This window comes from Typopeltis vanoorti, chromosome 1 (assembly GCF_054136105.1).
Source record: "Typopeltis vanoorti isolate ZY-2024b chromosome 1, IOZ_Tvanoo_1.0, whole genome shotgun sequence".
In the NCBI taxonomy this organism is placed as follows: Eukaryota; Metazoa; Arthropoda; class Arachnida; order Uropygi; family Thelyphonidae; genus Typopeltis; species Typopeltis vanoorti.
The window spans coordinates 5,123,207-5,139,336 of NC_143549.1; the positions used below are offsets into that span (position 1 = coordinate 5,123,207).

The 16,130-nt window shown below is 35.2% G+C and overlaps 1 protein-coding gene across 3 annotated transcripts in view; it reads left to right on the top strand.

The window, feature by feature from the left end:
• The window catches only part of Eogt (EGF-domain O-GlcNAc transferase), a 402,968-nt gene that overhangs the window by 173,833 nt on the left and 213,005 nt on the right, over nt 1-16,130 (top strand). For all 3 annotated transcript variants that reach the window (XM_090408171.1, XM_090408016.1, XM_090408097.1), the window contains one exon: nt 11,798-11,904. In XM_090408171.1, coding sequence (XP_090264297.1) covers nt 11,798-11,904 — 107 coding nt within the window. The remainder of the gene's footprint in view (nt 1-11,797; nt 11,905-16,130) is intronic.

Below are 16,130 nucleotides of genomic sequence, written 5' to 3' on the forward strand. Positions count from 1 at the left end.
TAGTAATGTCCTGAACACTAAGAAAACCATACAGAACAATCTCACAAAAACAGAACTAGCAGCAATTAAGTCATTAAAAGCCAAACAAAACATAATAATAACGAAATCGGATAAAGCGATGCCACTGCCGTCCTTGACAGGTCACCATACATACTTCAAATGAATCAACTAGTAGCCGATAACAACACATATAAGCTGGTAAATTATAACCCAACAAAAAGGATAAGATAAAACAGAGAAACTACTTGAGTCCGTCACTTCTTGGCCACCAGACATGGTTAAAAAACTTAAACCCCACTACGCCCCCCCCCCCCCCCCCCCCAGAATATATGGGGTCCCGAAAGTACACAAACAAAATGTGCCCCTTCGACCAATTGTAGAAGGAATAGACAGTCCCAATTACCACTTAGCCAAGAAATTAGCGGCAACACTCAAGGAGTTGGTAGGCCATTCCCCCTTCTACATAAAAAAACACACAACACTTTATAAACAAAATTAAAAACATAACACTCGACAAAGACAACTTATTAGTCAGTTTCGACGTTTCTGCCCTTTTCACTAATGTCCCCATCAGTGACACAATTCTCCTACTACAGAACAAATTTCCGCCCGCCATTATGGCCCTCTTTGCCCACATACTACAGTCCGGTTACTTCGTGTGGCAAAACAAATTTTACCTACAGAATGAAGGTACAGCCATGGGCTCATCACTATCCCCCCCCCAATCACTAACTTCTACATGGAAACCTTTCAGCAAAGAACTCTTGATTCTGCCACGCTAAGACCGACCGTCTGGCTTAAATACGTTGACAATGTATTCACAATCTGGCCACACAGGCGACAAATGCTAAACACTTTCCTTAGCCACCTGAACAAACAACACGAATGCATACAATTCACCATCAAAATCGAAAATCAAAATTCACTCCCATTCCTAGACACACTAGTCACACGTCTTCCTTCAGGCAGTCTATCCTTCACGGTCTACCGAAAACTGACACACACTGGCCTATACATACATACATACATGCTAATTCATACCACCACCCATCACAAAAATATGGAGTCATTAACACCCTTAAAAACAGAGCTACAATAATTTGCTCTAACCAGCAAGCCCTGAAACAAGAACTAAAAATCATCAGCGACACATTCATCAATAATGGCTATAACAAAAACACTATTAATAAAATACTCCATAAAACAACAACAAAAACAAATCTAGATTACAGTAAAACCATAGCCATCCCATACATTAAAGGCTTATCAGAAAAAATCAACAGAATCCTACAGCATTATAACCTCAATGCCACCTTTAAACCACCCACTAAACTTAAAACCATATTGAACTCCTCTAAGAATCCTCTCCTCCCATTAGCACATCCTGGAGTCTATTGCATCTGCTGCATCTGTAACTTACCGTACATTGGTGAAACAGGACAGACAATCCCTGTACGCAAGAAAGAACACATTAGACACGTTAAATATAACCATTATGGTGAAGCAGGCCTCTCAGACCATGCGCTCAACACCTTACACCAAATCAACTGGAAAAGCACCTGCTCTTTACACCACACAAAAACCTGGTATGAAAGGAAATTTAAGGAAGCCTGTGAAATCCTGATAAACCACCCAAATATCAACAACAAAGATGGCATGAAAATTCCAAGGATCTGGATGGCACACATTCAGCCTACCTAATATATAAGATCCAGCATAAGTCAGGACTCTAGCCAATCTTCAGCTAGTATTAGAAACCATTCCATACTAACTGGCTGGAATGTACAAGTATAATCATGATGTTAATATATGTATATAGATAGATACTTGTTGTTACGCCCAATGTATTTCTACAACCAACAGATAACACTAATAATAGGACTCTAGCGTTGATGTATAATTTTTTTTTTCCCACCAGAGGTCAGGCCAACAATTGTTGCAGCGGTTGGTCAGTATCTTTAACAAACCAGTTAGATTGTAGTGTAGCTTGTTTTCTGTGTATAGTTGTATGCTCCAGAAAATGACCTTGACATAAAGGTCGAAACGTCGAATGTAGCTTTTAGTTATATTAAACTAAAGTTTTTATTTAAACATGGTAGTTGTCTCCATAATTTTCAAAAATGCATATATTTTTCAGTTTCCTGAATGTAGGCAGGAAGAAACATTTCACAAACAGCAGAAATATATTAATTGACCAGTTTCAAATGCATTTCCAATACTATAACTTTCACCACAGATTCCAAATTGCTCCTTGGAATATATATCACTTGCATTTAATTGAGCACGAATATTTTCACATAAAAAGGCTTGATATATCATACTAACTTCAGTTATTAGTATCACACTTCTGTATCCTTGGAAATTAATTCAAAATACATATAAAAACTTTTTTGAGCTTTGAGAACTTAAATCAGCTGGTTATTAAACCTCTCCAGCTCTGCTTCCTTGCTTGCCTACTCACTACTTTCTCAGCATTCCTGTTTCCAAAAAACAGCTGTTCTAAAAACAACAACAAAAATACGTGGGCTGTTCAGTAAGTAATAAGACTAATTTTACTGTGGCAAAACCACTCATCACAATAGTAATTTCTGTGGAATAAAGAAATGTTGCTGTGTGTATTAAAAGCGGTTGATAGATGGCGTATATGGGCTGATGTGCCACCTGACTGAAAGCAAGTGCTCATCGGCGCGCCTATGAGGTGCGACCAGTCTTCGAAATGGAAGCATCCTTGGAACAGCGTTATGTGATTAAATTTTGTGTGCATTTGCAAAAATCGGCATCGGACACTTTTAACATGATACGCGAAGCTTTCCACGATGAAGCAATGTCGAGGGCAAGTGTTTTTCGCTGGTATAAAATTTTTTTATGCCAGCGAAACAGGATTACAAGGAAGGAAGGCAAAATGTGGAAGATCTTGAATGTGAGGGAAGACCTTCAACGTCCATCACAGAGACAATGATCAACACAGCAGATTATCATCAAGCACATCAAAAGGAAGCAGCCATTGCTGAAGAATGGCTTCTTATTGCATCATGATAATGCAAGGCCACATATTGCTGGTTGTGTAGTGGACATTTTGCAGAAGAACAACACAGATATCCTACCACACCCTCCATACAGTCCTGATCTCGCACTGTGCGATTTCTGGCTGTTTCCTCAGCTCAAGAAACCACTAAGAGGCTCTATTTTGAAAGCAACAAAGCATGTGTAAAAGCTGTGGAGGCGGTTTTGAAAGAACTCTCAAAAAACGGACTCTCACATGTGTTTAAGAAGTGGACGCAACGTTGGGACAAATGCATCGCATCTCACAGTAGTTACTTCGAAAAAGACTATGTAAATGATGACGATTAAAGGTAATCTGTTTTCTGTATAAATATAGTCTTATTACTTATTGAACAGCCTACATATATTAATTGACCAGTTTCAAATGCATTTCCAATACTATAACTTTCACCACAGATTCCAAATTGCTCCTTGGAATATTCATGTCCGTTACCGAGATTCAAAGCGAAACTTGAGTCACAAGCTGCTGTTACATTGTTACATTGCTTGCAAGCTATGAGTATTTGATATAGAAACATTACAGTAAACAACATAATTTATAATATGCACTCAGTTATTCCCTAAGGATTACAATCTGTCGTAGGCAAATTTACTTACTTATAACTGCAATTAAATTATTTTATATTGCAACTGAAAAAAAATCACATGGAAGCTCCGATATTACTAGGCATATAATTGAAATACTAAATGACAAATCACATATACTTTTAGATTATCTTCCTCATAAAAAAATATAAAAAAATTATTTTTCATAAAATTCTCATCAAACATATATTAAACACATAGAACAAACTGTAAAAAACAAACATAATAAGCAAAACATTTATGTGAGATTTTTACAATGGCTTAGTATTTCTTTGGGGAAAAAAAAAATGCAGATTTTTTTCCTTCTGCATTTTTATTCAAAGAATAAAAATGCAGTGGAAAAGCAGATTATCCTCCAATTTCTAGGCCTCAAATTATATCGCTTTCACCTATTTTCAATAGATTTATCATTTGTGAGTGCAAAGTCTTCATTAACAGTTTCAGAAGCTTGGTATCTTAATTAACAGTATTTAAGTTTAGAAAGTGTAATTTCTTTAATATCTTTTGAATCTTCATACACACATTTATGATACTCTGACATTAACTCTTCTGAAGTACAATTATTCTCATTACTTGAATTGACATATTGGTTATTTTTATTATCTGCTTTCTCCTTAGAGAATTTAGGTTTGTACTTATGTACATAACTAGATGATCTTTTATAATTATTCTGGCTTTGTTGCCTTGAATTTTCTAAAGAATTGGATTTATATCTTGTTTTATTATTATAAAACTTTACTTTCTTATTATTTAGGTTAAGAAAACCTTCATCCTTTAATAATCTATTAAATAATCTTGTAAGCATACTAAACTGTCATTCCTTTTTGGGTATAATCTTAACCTATCAGAATGTACAATTAGTATTTTAGATGGATTCTTTATATTTTGAATTTTAAAATTTATAGGAGATAATTGTTCTAATATTCCTAGGTGTTGCCTAGGTGTGATAGTGACGAGCTGAGCAGAAGAGCAGTAATATTGAATAACATAATAACTAGAATGTGACAGAAGAGAGGATTGGAATATGTGAATACATGGAGGGCATTTAAGGACAAAAAGGAATTGTATGTGAGAGACCACTTGCATTTGAATGAGGAAGGACATAGGCATCTGGAGAGATTGCTGTTCTGTTAAACAGTCGGTGTGTCAATGCAGAGAAAATAAGAATACCCAGGGTGAATGGTAGCATGGGTGGCCTCTTGTGGGAATGGGCACTTGGGAGAAGGGGGAACAACATCAGGTAATGCAGAACCCAGTAGAGTCTAGAGGGAATAATGCTAGGTATAGAAACAGTGGCATTTTTATGCTTTATAGTAATGCCAGGAGTATCCAGAATAAAGGAGAAGAATTGGTGGCACTGATAGCATCAGCCTGGCCAAAGATTATTGAGATCACTGAGACATGGTTGACAGAAGAGGATATAATAACAGGAATAGAAGTAGCAGGGTACAGCAGGATATGAAGGGAAAACATGGTGGTGGAGTACTGCTTATGATAAGTGATGACTTATCATAAGCAGTACTAAGAGTGGAGACTTTGGAAGGCATTAACGCTAATGATTTTGAAAGCATATGGTGTGAGGTAGAGGTGGGCAAGACAGGATATTTAGTGGGGTGTTGCTACAGACCTAGGAGTACAGAGGGTGGGGACCAGGAAATGTTTAGACAGTTGAGTTTGGCAAGTGCAAGAAGAATGATTGTTATGGGAAATTTTAACTACAGTAGTATAAACTGGGGAGAGGAAGATGCATATAGCAATAAGGGAATGGAATTTCTGGAGTTCTTGAGGGACAAATGTCTTAGGCAACGTGTAATAGAGGGAACAAGGGATTCAAGAGTTTTGGATTTGGTCATAGCATCAGAAGAGTTGATAATAACTGAAATAACATCTCTCCCACCAGTTGGATAGAGTGATCATGTAGTTTTGACTTGGAAGGTGAATAGACATGCAGGAGTATCAAAGAGATGGGAATGTATGTGGAATTATAAGGCAGGTGATTATAATACTCTTGGATATCAACTTGGGGAAGTTTCATGGAGGGAGGAATTGGAAGGCCAGGATATCGTTAGTGCTTGGGAAATTGTAAAGGAATATTTGTTAGCAGCAATAGTAAACTGTATTCCACAAGTGAAGAAGAGGACACAATTTGATGTAAAGTGGAAGTAGACGGATGATAATTTTCAATAATTTTTTTAATGGTCGTTTTGTTGTATCCATTACATATCAGATTGTTGCTTTTAATTTTTTTCAGTTGCTTACAAAAGGGGATCAGACGAGCAGATTGTGTGAGCTCTATCTACAAGACTCTTCATAATACCCATTTTTTGTAATGAATTGTTTTGTTATTTTTTTGTTACATGCGTAAGCCATTAAAGTTATTAAAAAAATATATAAATATATATATAAAACCTATAGCTACTCATTTTCTTTTCCCGATTGTTTGTAGCTTGAATATAATATCTTTTATTTGTTTCTTGGAGTGCTTAAGGTTCAGAGTCATATAAATGGGAGAAGACTTCCACATAGCCTTTTAAGGAATGCAGAGAACCAATTAGGGCTTTTGACCTAATGTCCGATCCTAACCTTCTCATGGTGTAGACCTTACAGAGTGTACCTTAATGACTTAAACTAAATTTAAAATGATTCAATGTAAATGCAGTGTGATGTAACAGGATGGTATAACATGACAGAATTTCATGGCAGCTGGGATGTCACCCTGTTAAACAAGGCTGCCTGTTGTTTTCGTTCAGGGAATCAGGAAGAACAGCATAAATTCAGCACACATCCAACTTAAGATCAACAGAGTTCAAAATTAGTAATACCAATGCAAAGAAGACATCAGTGGAAAAGAAATGGAACTAGGAGAAAAATTAGATAAGTACAAGATCAACATAATACACCTGACTGAAAGAAGGAAAGAAGGCAAAAACAGTTGAGCTCTTTCTAAGCAGCAAATAAAAAATGTTATATTGTGGCAATAACAATCAGTGAAACAAGGAAGAAGCAATAGCACTCAGCGTTAAATACGAGAATAATCCTGAATGGCAGGAAATATATGAAGCAAAGTGATATGAACAAATAAAAGAATTGGGAACTAGACAGTGAGATCTATTTTTGCTTTTAGTAAAACAGAAAATATTCTACTAAGGAAGAAATGGTGGAATTTTGCCAGGCATTAGAAAATGCAGCTGACACAATGAAAAATAAAAAGTTGGTCCTTGTTGATCTATACAGTAGAGTAGGAAATGACTACCAGACATATTAAAATGTTTTAGGAAAATTTGAAGATAAGAACAAATCTAATAATGCTAAGTGCCTGTTGGATTTATGTTCAAGACATGGACTTGTTATTACTGACACAATATTTTCCAACATAAAAATGTGCACAGATTCAAATGGAAAGAAGACTTAAGAAATGTCTCATTGACTGTTTTATAGCTGATAGAGATGTTTTCCAACTGGTTCAGTAGACAAGTATACAGAGGATTTGAAATAGGAAGTGAACACTGTTTAAATGTTAAAGATACCAAGCTATTTTAAACCTGGTTTTACTCCATTTCCCAAGTAAGCAAACAGACAAATAAGTCAAGTTTGCGCCTGCACGTAATGCAAGTCTAGCTGACCCTACAGGTAGTAACTACCTGTAGGGTCAGCTAGACAAATAAGTCAAGTTTGCGCCTCAAACTTGACTTATTTGTCTGTTTGCTTACTTGGGAAATGGAGTAAAACCAGGTTTAAAAAAATAGCTTGGTATTTTTAACATTTAATATACCCAAGGTAAAATACTTTCTACTGAACACTGTTTAGTTTTGAGCAGGATTAAATTGAATTTCATATTGAAAAGAATAGTGTATAAGAAAGCTTTAAAATGAATCAAAGTTGAGCAGCTTTCAGAAGTGAACTGTAGAATCAAATTCACAAAAATATCATTCAAGAAAAAAATGAAAAACCTTGGAGATTCATTGGCAAACTCTGAAAAAAACATTGATCAATTCAGCCAGAGTGGATGTGATGAGGTTGTCTGTGAGAACAGAAAAATCAGAACTAGATGGTGAAGTTAAAGAGACACTGAAGAAGAAGAAGAAAGCATACAGCAAGTTCCCAGCCTGGCAAAGTCAGCATGTTCTCTTACAGAATATAGAGAAAAATGTAAAAAAGTGAAGCACTGTATAAAACTAGCTAAATAAAAGTCATGGGAAGACTGGTAATAACTTAAAAAATAAATTTCAGGAAGGTGCAAAATATTCTTGAGGTTAAGTATGAAAGTGTACTGTGAAAAGATTCAGAGATGATAAAGGTGCCGTGAAAACTAAAGATAAAGGTATTCTAGATGTTGAAGTAATTCATCATCATCATCATCATCACGAACTATGGGCTCACTGCCCGTTGATTCTGATGCCTGTTTCACTATCTTCTTCTTCCACCTTTCTTTGCCCAGTGCACAGTGTCGCAGTTTTTGTACACCTATTCCACATATTTTATATTGTCTATCCATTCTCTGTATGGTCTGCCTCTTCTGTTTAAACCATCCAAAATACCACACATAAATGTCTTTATCTTCTGGTCCTCACTCATTCTACAGATGTGTCCAAATAATTGCAGCTTCCTTTTTATAATCTTCTGCATTAGATTCTGTTTTGGTTGTATCTTCTGATAGAGCTCTTCATTGGTGATTTTCTGTACCCATCGTATTCTTAGAATCTTCCTGTAACAAGTTCTTTCAAATGCCAAAATTCTTTTTCTTGATTCCTTATTTATTACCCACATTTCGGATCCATACAGTACACCGCTGAAGATGCATGTTTCCAATACTCTTAGTTTTGTTTGCAGACTGATCACTTTACTTTTCCAGATGTTATTCATGGCCTTCAGATTTGTTCTTCCCTTTGCAATCCTGATATTTATTTCTTTTTTACAGTGCAAGTCATATGTCAGTTTACTTTCCAAATATGTGAATTGTTCTACATTTTCTATATCAGTTCCATCCACTTGTATCTTTTGTTTCATGTTCTTCTCACCAAATACCATTGTCTTTGTTTTTTCAAAGTTCATAACAAGTCCAAATCTCTTCCCTTCCTCATTTAACAGTTTCAGTGTTTTTTGTAGTTCTCTTTCGTCTTCTTCAATAATAACAATGTCATCTGCAAATCTCAGATTGTTAATTCTCATTCCTTGTACATATATTCCTTTGGCATCTTCTTTCATTTTATCCATTGCTCTTTCTAAATGTGCGATGAAAATGCTTGGTGATATTGGGTCTCCCTGTCTAGTACCCCCTGCTTGTTTTAAACCATTTCCCCAAATCATCACCTATTCTAACTGCTGCAACTGCATTCTGGTAAACATCTTTTAATATAGCTATTAGTTTTTTATCAATTCCATAGGATTCCAGAACTGATAATGTCACTTTCTGATCAATACTGTCAAATGCTTTCTGAAAATCAACAAAGCAAGTATATATGTTTTGTTTTTTCTCCTAGCTTTCTCTGCTATTAACCTCATTGTCAAAATCTGTTCAATTGTAGTTCTATCCTTCCTAAATCCTGCTTGCTCGTCTGCAAGGTATGCTTCCAATTGTGTTCTCAGTCTTTCTGTCAATATGATCATCATCACTTTACCAAAGTGACTTATCAAGGCAATTGTTCTATAATTTTTACATTCTAGCTTATTTCCTTTCTTGTATAATGTTACTAATATTGATTTCACCCACTCCTCTGGCATTTTCCCTTCTTTCCATACCATATTACATAGTTGGTGCATTTCTGTAACCATACTTTCACCACCATATTTAATCATTTCTCCAGTAATGTTATCGTTACCAGGACTCTTGTTTTGTTTTAGCCGTCCTGTTGCTTTTTCTACCTCTCCTCTTAAAATGTCCGTATCATGCTCATTACCTGGTGGTGATATCTGCTTCAATTCTTCAGTTAGTTTCCCAACACTATCTGAATCTAGTTTTTCTTCATATAACTCACTACAGTATCTTGTCCACCGCTGTACAATTTTTTTCTTTATTCATCAATACTTTGCCTTTTTCATCTTTAATTGTGGTCTGTTTTGGTTGCCACTTTCTATTAATGGTTCTGATCATTTTGTATACCTCCCTTGTTTTATGCTCTCTATAGTACTGTTCTACATTGTTGCATTGGGCTTCTAACCATTTCATCTTATCCATTCTGATTGCTTTTTTCACCTCATTGCACTTTCTTCTATATTGCTCTTCTATTTGTTTTGATGTATCCCTTCTTATCTTCAACATTCTTTTCTCTTGTACTAACTTCGGTGTTTCTTGTGTAATCCATTTCTTCTTGATCTTCTCTTCTTCTGGTACTGTTTCTTCAACTGCATCTTCTATCGCCTTCATTACTCTTTTCACTCGAGTTTTTTTCTTTCTCCACACTTTTAAGTTTCTCTTCTAACACTGTTCTGTACCTTCTTCCGATTTCTGCTTCACTTATTCATGCTGTATCTTTTCTGTTCTGATGTTGGGGTTTATATTTCTTTTTTAATTTCATCTTGATGTTTGCAATCACTAAACTATGGTCCGAGTCTATATCCGCTCCTTGAAAAGTTCGACATTGCTGTACTGATGTTATCCATCTTCTTTTAATCATAATCATATCAGTCATGTTTTTGGTTTTCCCATCATTTGATTCCCACGTCCATTTTCTACACTCCTTTTGTTGGAATCTTGTGTTACAGATCATCATCTTGTGGTCCACAGCAAATTCTAACAATTTTTCACCTTGTTCATTTCTTTCTCGAAACCATATTTTCCCATGACTCTTTCCCAACCATTATTATCTATTCCAACTTTGGCATTCCAATCTCCTTCAATAATTAGTACATCTTGCTTTGGTATTGTTTCTATTGTCTCTCTGTCAGATCTTTATAGAATAAATCAAATATCCTCATCTGTGCTGTCAGATGCGGGTGGTAACCTCAACATCTGTCAGATGTTGAAGTAATTGCTTTGAAAGATTTCTAAAAGAAACAAATCATGTCAGCATGGTTGTATAAAACACTCAATAGGAATGCAATCAAGAATACATATTATCCATACTTGAAGCAGAAAAAGCCATCAAAAAGCTGAAGTGTGGAAAGGCAGATTGAATATACGAAATTTGACCAGAAATGCAGAAATATGGAGGTATGAAACTTTTTAAGTGGCTGCACTGCATAATTCAGAAAGTCTGTTCAGAGAGCTGAATTCTGAATGATTAGAGTAGAGCACTCATGGTAACCATCTATAAAAAAGGGAATAAAACTGAATGTGAGAATTATAGAGGAATTTCTCTGTTGAGTGTTCCTGGTAAGATTTATGCAAATATTCTTGAGAAACAGCTAAAAAAATTGTGGGGGAGAAGCTTGATGAAGAATCAAGCTGTATGTAGGCCCAAATAGAGCTTTTCAGGATCAGATTTTCACTTTAAGACAAATAGTTGAGAAATCTTGGGAATGTAACAAGGATTTGTATTTAAGTTTTGTTGATCTGGAAAAGGCATACGACAAGGTGACAAGAGGACATCTCTTCAATATACTACAGTTTTGTGATATAAATGGGGCGTTATATTGAGCAATGCATAGTCTCTGTTTAAGCTGAAGTCAGCACTTAGAATTGAAGGAGGTACAGGAAGATGGTTTGGTGTTAAATCAGGTATGCGAAAATGATGTAAATTATCTCCACTCTTATTCATTATGTATATCAGTCATGTTACGAAGGAAAGTGGTATTAAATCACTCTGGATTGGAGATAGTTGTTGGAAGTTTTTCCACTTGGTTATACTATAAATTAAAGATACCAAGAAATTATATACTTTGTTTAATCCTTTATCCAAGTGTAAGCAAACAAAGTTTGTGCCTGAAGTATTTTCTGGACTGGGGCAACTCATAAGCTAATGACTTCACATCACTTGCATTAGTATCCCATAATGCAAAGCCACATATCCTTGCAAACATGTATAATGCTATGCATTATGGGAAGGGTAACTACCCAGACTGGCCTCGACCTTTATTGAGGTCTCATTGAGTTTTTTGAGGGAGGACTTTTAGCAAGTGAATCATATGCAGATTAGTTAAAATAATTGGTATATGTAAGAATATTCTATAGAATATTTTATTTTTTGCAAATAAATTTTTATTTATGTAGGTATGCAGAACTCGAACACTTTTCGGAGTTACCTTATCGTCCCATTCAGGATAAACATTGTGATGTTATATTAGATCGACCAACATTTATTATGAAGCTTGATGCAAGTATGATATCATTAATCCAGATTAAATTTATAAACAATTATTCTCTCAAAAGGTCATTAATTCCTAAGTTAAATTATTGAGATAAATTATTATTATTTTTTTTTTTTTGACACAAATATTATCCCAACATTCACTGGATAAATGCTCTCCACATGTGCACTTATTCCATGAAAACTATTTATTTATGCATACACAGATTTTTATTTTTATTTTTTTTTTGAGTGATTAAAAAATCGATTAGACTCACTTAATCACTTAAAAAAATTCCTAAAAAATAAACTCCTGAATTAAGTATAGGTTCATAGCAGAATTCCAAAATGAAATATCTCATCATAATTATCTGATGTATACTTTCTAGGAATGTGACAGATATTATAGTAAAAAATATAAGAAAGGTGTTAACTGAAAAACTTATGAATGTTTTTCAGTTAACACCTTTCTTACAAACTAGTCTGTTATTTTTCTGGTCTGATTTGATTGAGTTTGTACATTTTTATCTCCGAAAGTACTTATAACTGCAGAGCCTACCTTTATCTTCAATTTCCTCTGCAATCCTGTCCTGCCATTTTTCAGCCCACACTTTGCTAATCTCTCATTTCCTGTGCCATTTAATTGAACATACCAGCTTAAATTTAACTCTCTGTGTACATTTATCAAGTGCTAATAATGCAGAATAAACCAATGTAAAATATTATTTTATTAGTATAATTTTTGCCTAAGTATCAAAGGCATCTTCAGTACATGTAAAAAACTAACTGAACAATAACTGACAATTCCAAAAGGTGCCACCCATGTAGCTAATGTAAGATAACTAAAAACAGGTCATTAAATTTCCTAACTTATTAAAAAAATAAATAAAATAATAAATAATTAAATAAAAAATAAGAAAGATTAGCTGATTTAAAAAGTACTATTCTCAAAAAGGGGACAGAGTAGACCATCGGATCTATTTAAACAGATCATTTAGTTTTGAACACTATAAAAATGGATTTCATATTGAAAAGAAAAATATGTACAAAAGTTTAATTCAAATAATTCAAACTTGGCCAGCTTTATGAAGTGAACTTATTCAAATATCCAAATATTATCCAAGAAAAAAACAGAAGACAATTTTTAAGCAATAAAAGCAATCTGCCAGACTTAGCAACAGACTGTGAAGAAAACATCAATAGATTGATTCAACCAGTAAGATGTGTTGAAGTCAAGGGGAAAAAATCATAACTCTATTCTTGACTCGAGATGTTAAAAAGGCAATCAAGGAAAACAAGAAAAGCATATTGATAACAACTAAGTCAGCATGATCTCTGTGAGAATACATAGAAAAATGTAAATAAAATGAAGCAATGTGCAAAAGCAGCTAAATAAGAGTCATGTGAAACTTTGGTTATAACATAGATAAATAGCAGGGACGGAAAAAATGTTCTGGATACTATTGAAAAAGCATAGAAATAAAGTAAAGAATACATTAAAAAAGAATCCGAGATGATAAAGTAACATGAAAACTAATGCTAAAGGTATTCTAAATATTATTATTATTCAGGCCTCCATGGAGTCAAAAGACTCATCGCAGGAAGTCCTTCTTAGGAAACACAAAGTCTATTATTATTATTGTTCCGGGCAACTCCAAAGAGTCGACAGACTCATCGAGGGAGGCCCCTAACATCATGTCAAGAACAACTATTCAATATTGACACAGTATCTATCATACCTTGCCTTGAACTCATTCATGGTCGTAGCACCCACAACAGACTCTGGAAGCTTATTCCACTCATTCACCATTCTCCAAGTAAAAAACCTAGCTCTAACACTCTTGTCAACCACGCTCTTGCCCAGCTACCCCTCAGGGGTCTATAATACCACTCATTGACTGTTCTTGCTCTAACCACTCTCTCAGGCAATTCATTCCACAGTTCAACCACCCTCCATGCAAAGAAACCACTCTTCACCCTTCTTGCTCACATCTTCCTTTCGTAACTTACAGGGATGGCCCCTTGTCATCGCTCCTTCCTGCCATTCCACCAAGCAAAAGAACTTCCTAATGTCTACCCTTAACTGCCTCTCAACAGTATAAAAGTTTCGATCAGATCACCTCTCCTTCTATCCACCAAACTCTGCATTCCACATTCCCTCAGTTGATCCTCGTAACTGAGATTGTACAGTCCTGAAACCATCTTTGTTATCTGCCTCTGTACCCTTTCCACAGTTAATTTATTTCCTTCAAATCTGGGACCAAATTTGAGAACAGTAGTAAGTGTGGTCTGATCAGGGTCTTACACAACGGGATGATAATTCTTTTATCTATGCAGGTCAATGTCCTTCTCAGTATTGCAGCAATCCTCTGAGTTACCTTCATCACCTTTGCAATATGCTCCCTGAATTTCAGTTTTCTATCAATCATCACTCCCAGATCTCTTGTCTCCCCTACTTCCTCAAGTATAGCTCCTCCAATCTAGTATGGATTCTCCCATCGATGGATTCCAAACTTCAAGACTTTACATTTTGCTGCATTAAACCGATACCCCATTCATTTGCCCATCTGTCTCTAGTTTATTAAAATCCTCTTGCAGGGCTGCCACATCATCCACAAACAACTGAATATCCCCTTGCAATCCATTGACGATGTCATTGATATAAAGGTTGAACAATATAGGTCCCAGTACTGAGCCCTGTGGAATCCAACTTGTAACCTGCTTCCTTGACATTGCCCCACCATACACAACTGTCTGATACCTATCAGACAGCCAATCCTGAATCCATTTGACTAACCTGACATTTAAACCCATGTGCTGCAACTTAATGTCTGGAATAATTACTTAGAAAGATTGTTAAATGTGCTAAATGAAACATTTAGCAATAATTTCTGGTCAATTATCATATAATTGACATAAATTTATTTGAAGTTTTTGGTGCTTTTTCTACCTCTAGTATTGATATGTAGTGGTAAAAATTATCGAAAAGGGTTGCAGTTAGGAGTACTACATATCAATACTAGATAGAAAAAGCATCAAAAACCTCAAATGTGGAAAAGAAGAGCTGGAATAGATGATAATTGACCATAAATACTCAAATATTGGGGTATGTTTGCACTGCATCCAGAAGTCATGGTTAGAAGATCAAATTATAGAATTGGAAGAGAGCCCTCGTTCTATCTATAAAAAGGAAAATAATGTGAGAATTCTTCTCATACTTCAGAAGAGCCTACAACACATTCTCAAAGAGAAACTAACTCAGAGAAGAACAAGTTGGGATCAGGTTTAAATAGGAGATATAATATAATAAGTGTATGTATTTAAGTTTTGTAGATCTGGAAATGGCATATGACAAGGTGCCAAGAAAAAACTATTCAAAATGCCACAATTACATGTGTAAATAGGAATTATATCGAGAATACATAGTCTCTGAGGTACTAAATCAGTGATTAGAATTGAAGGAGGTCTCTTCATTGGAGAAGGTAGGTAGGTATTCTTATGGCAGAGTTCAGTTATAGTTCAATGTCAATGTTGAAAGCTATTCTAGAACCTCCTTTAACACTTCATGTATTTCCTACAGGTCACTGTGGAAATGACAAAGGAACCGTCACTGATGACATGTTTGATAGTCTGTAGGATATGGATGCAGTCGCAGTAAGGGCTATTTTCCATATTCTATTCTAGGGCAGGCGTATCCAACTTCATTCTATACAAGGGCCAATGTATGATGAGGCAGCGTCACAGGCCGCACACTTTTAGACAAAACTTATATAAAAATAAACTCTGCATTTTTTTCATGACAATAATCATATGTATTGAATTACTATATTTGTTAAATCATTTTTACTACTTGGAGAACAATACAAAATACTTGATTGATGTAAATATAAGCTGTTAAATTAAATTTAATTACATATTTCTGTAGGCATTCATGTGCGGCAACAAGTTCATCAAAGTTGATTTTCAAGAATGATGATGATATTCGTAACAAATCCTGAAGGTGGTCATCAGTCAGTCGGCTTCTTTGTGACGATTTAACCACCCTTATAGTTGAGAAAGTGCATTCATATATGTATGTGCTTCCAAACATAGATGCAATTCTCAAGCTGAAATCACTTAATGTAGGATATTTTTTCCTTGGTACCAGTTTCCAAAAGTCAATGCCTATCTCCACCCTTGACTGGAAAAAAAAAAAAGGGATCAATTTGAAGGTCACACGACTCCAATTGAATAGTGTCATGCTGCACTGAAATGTCA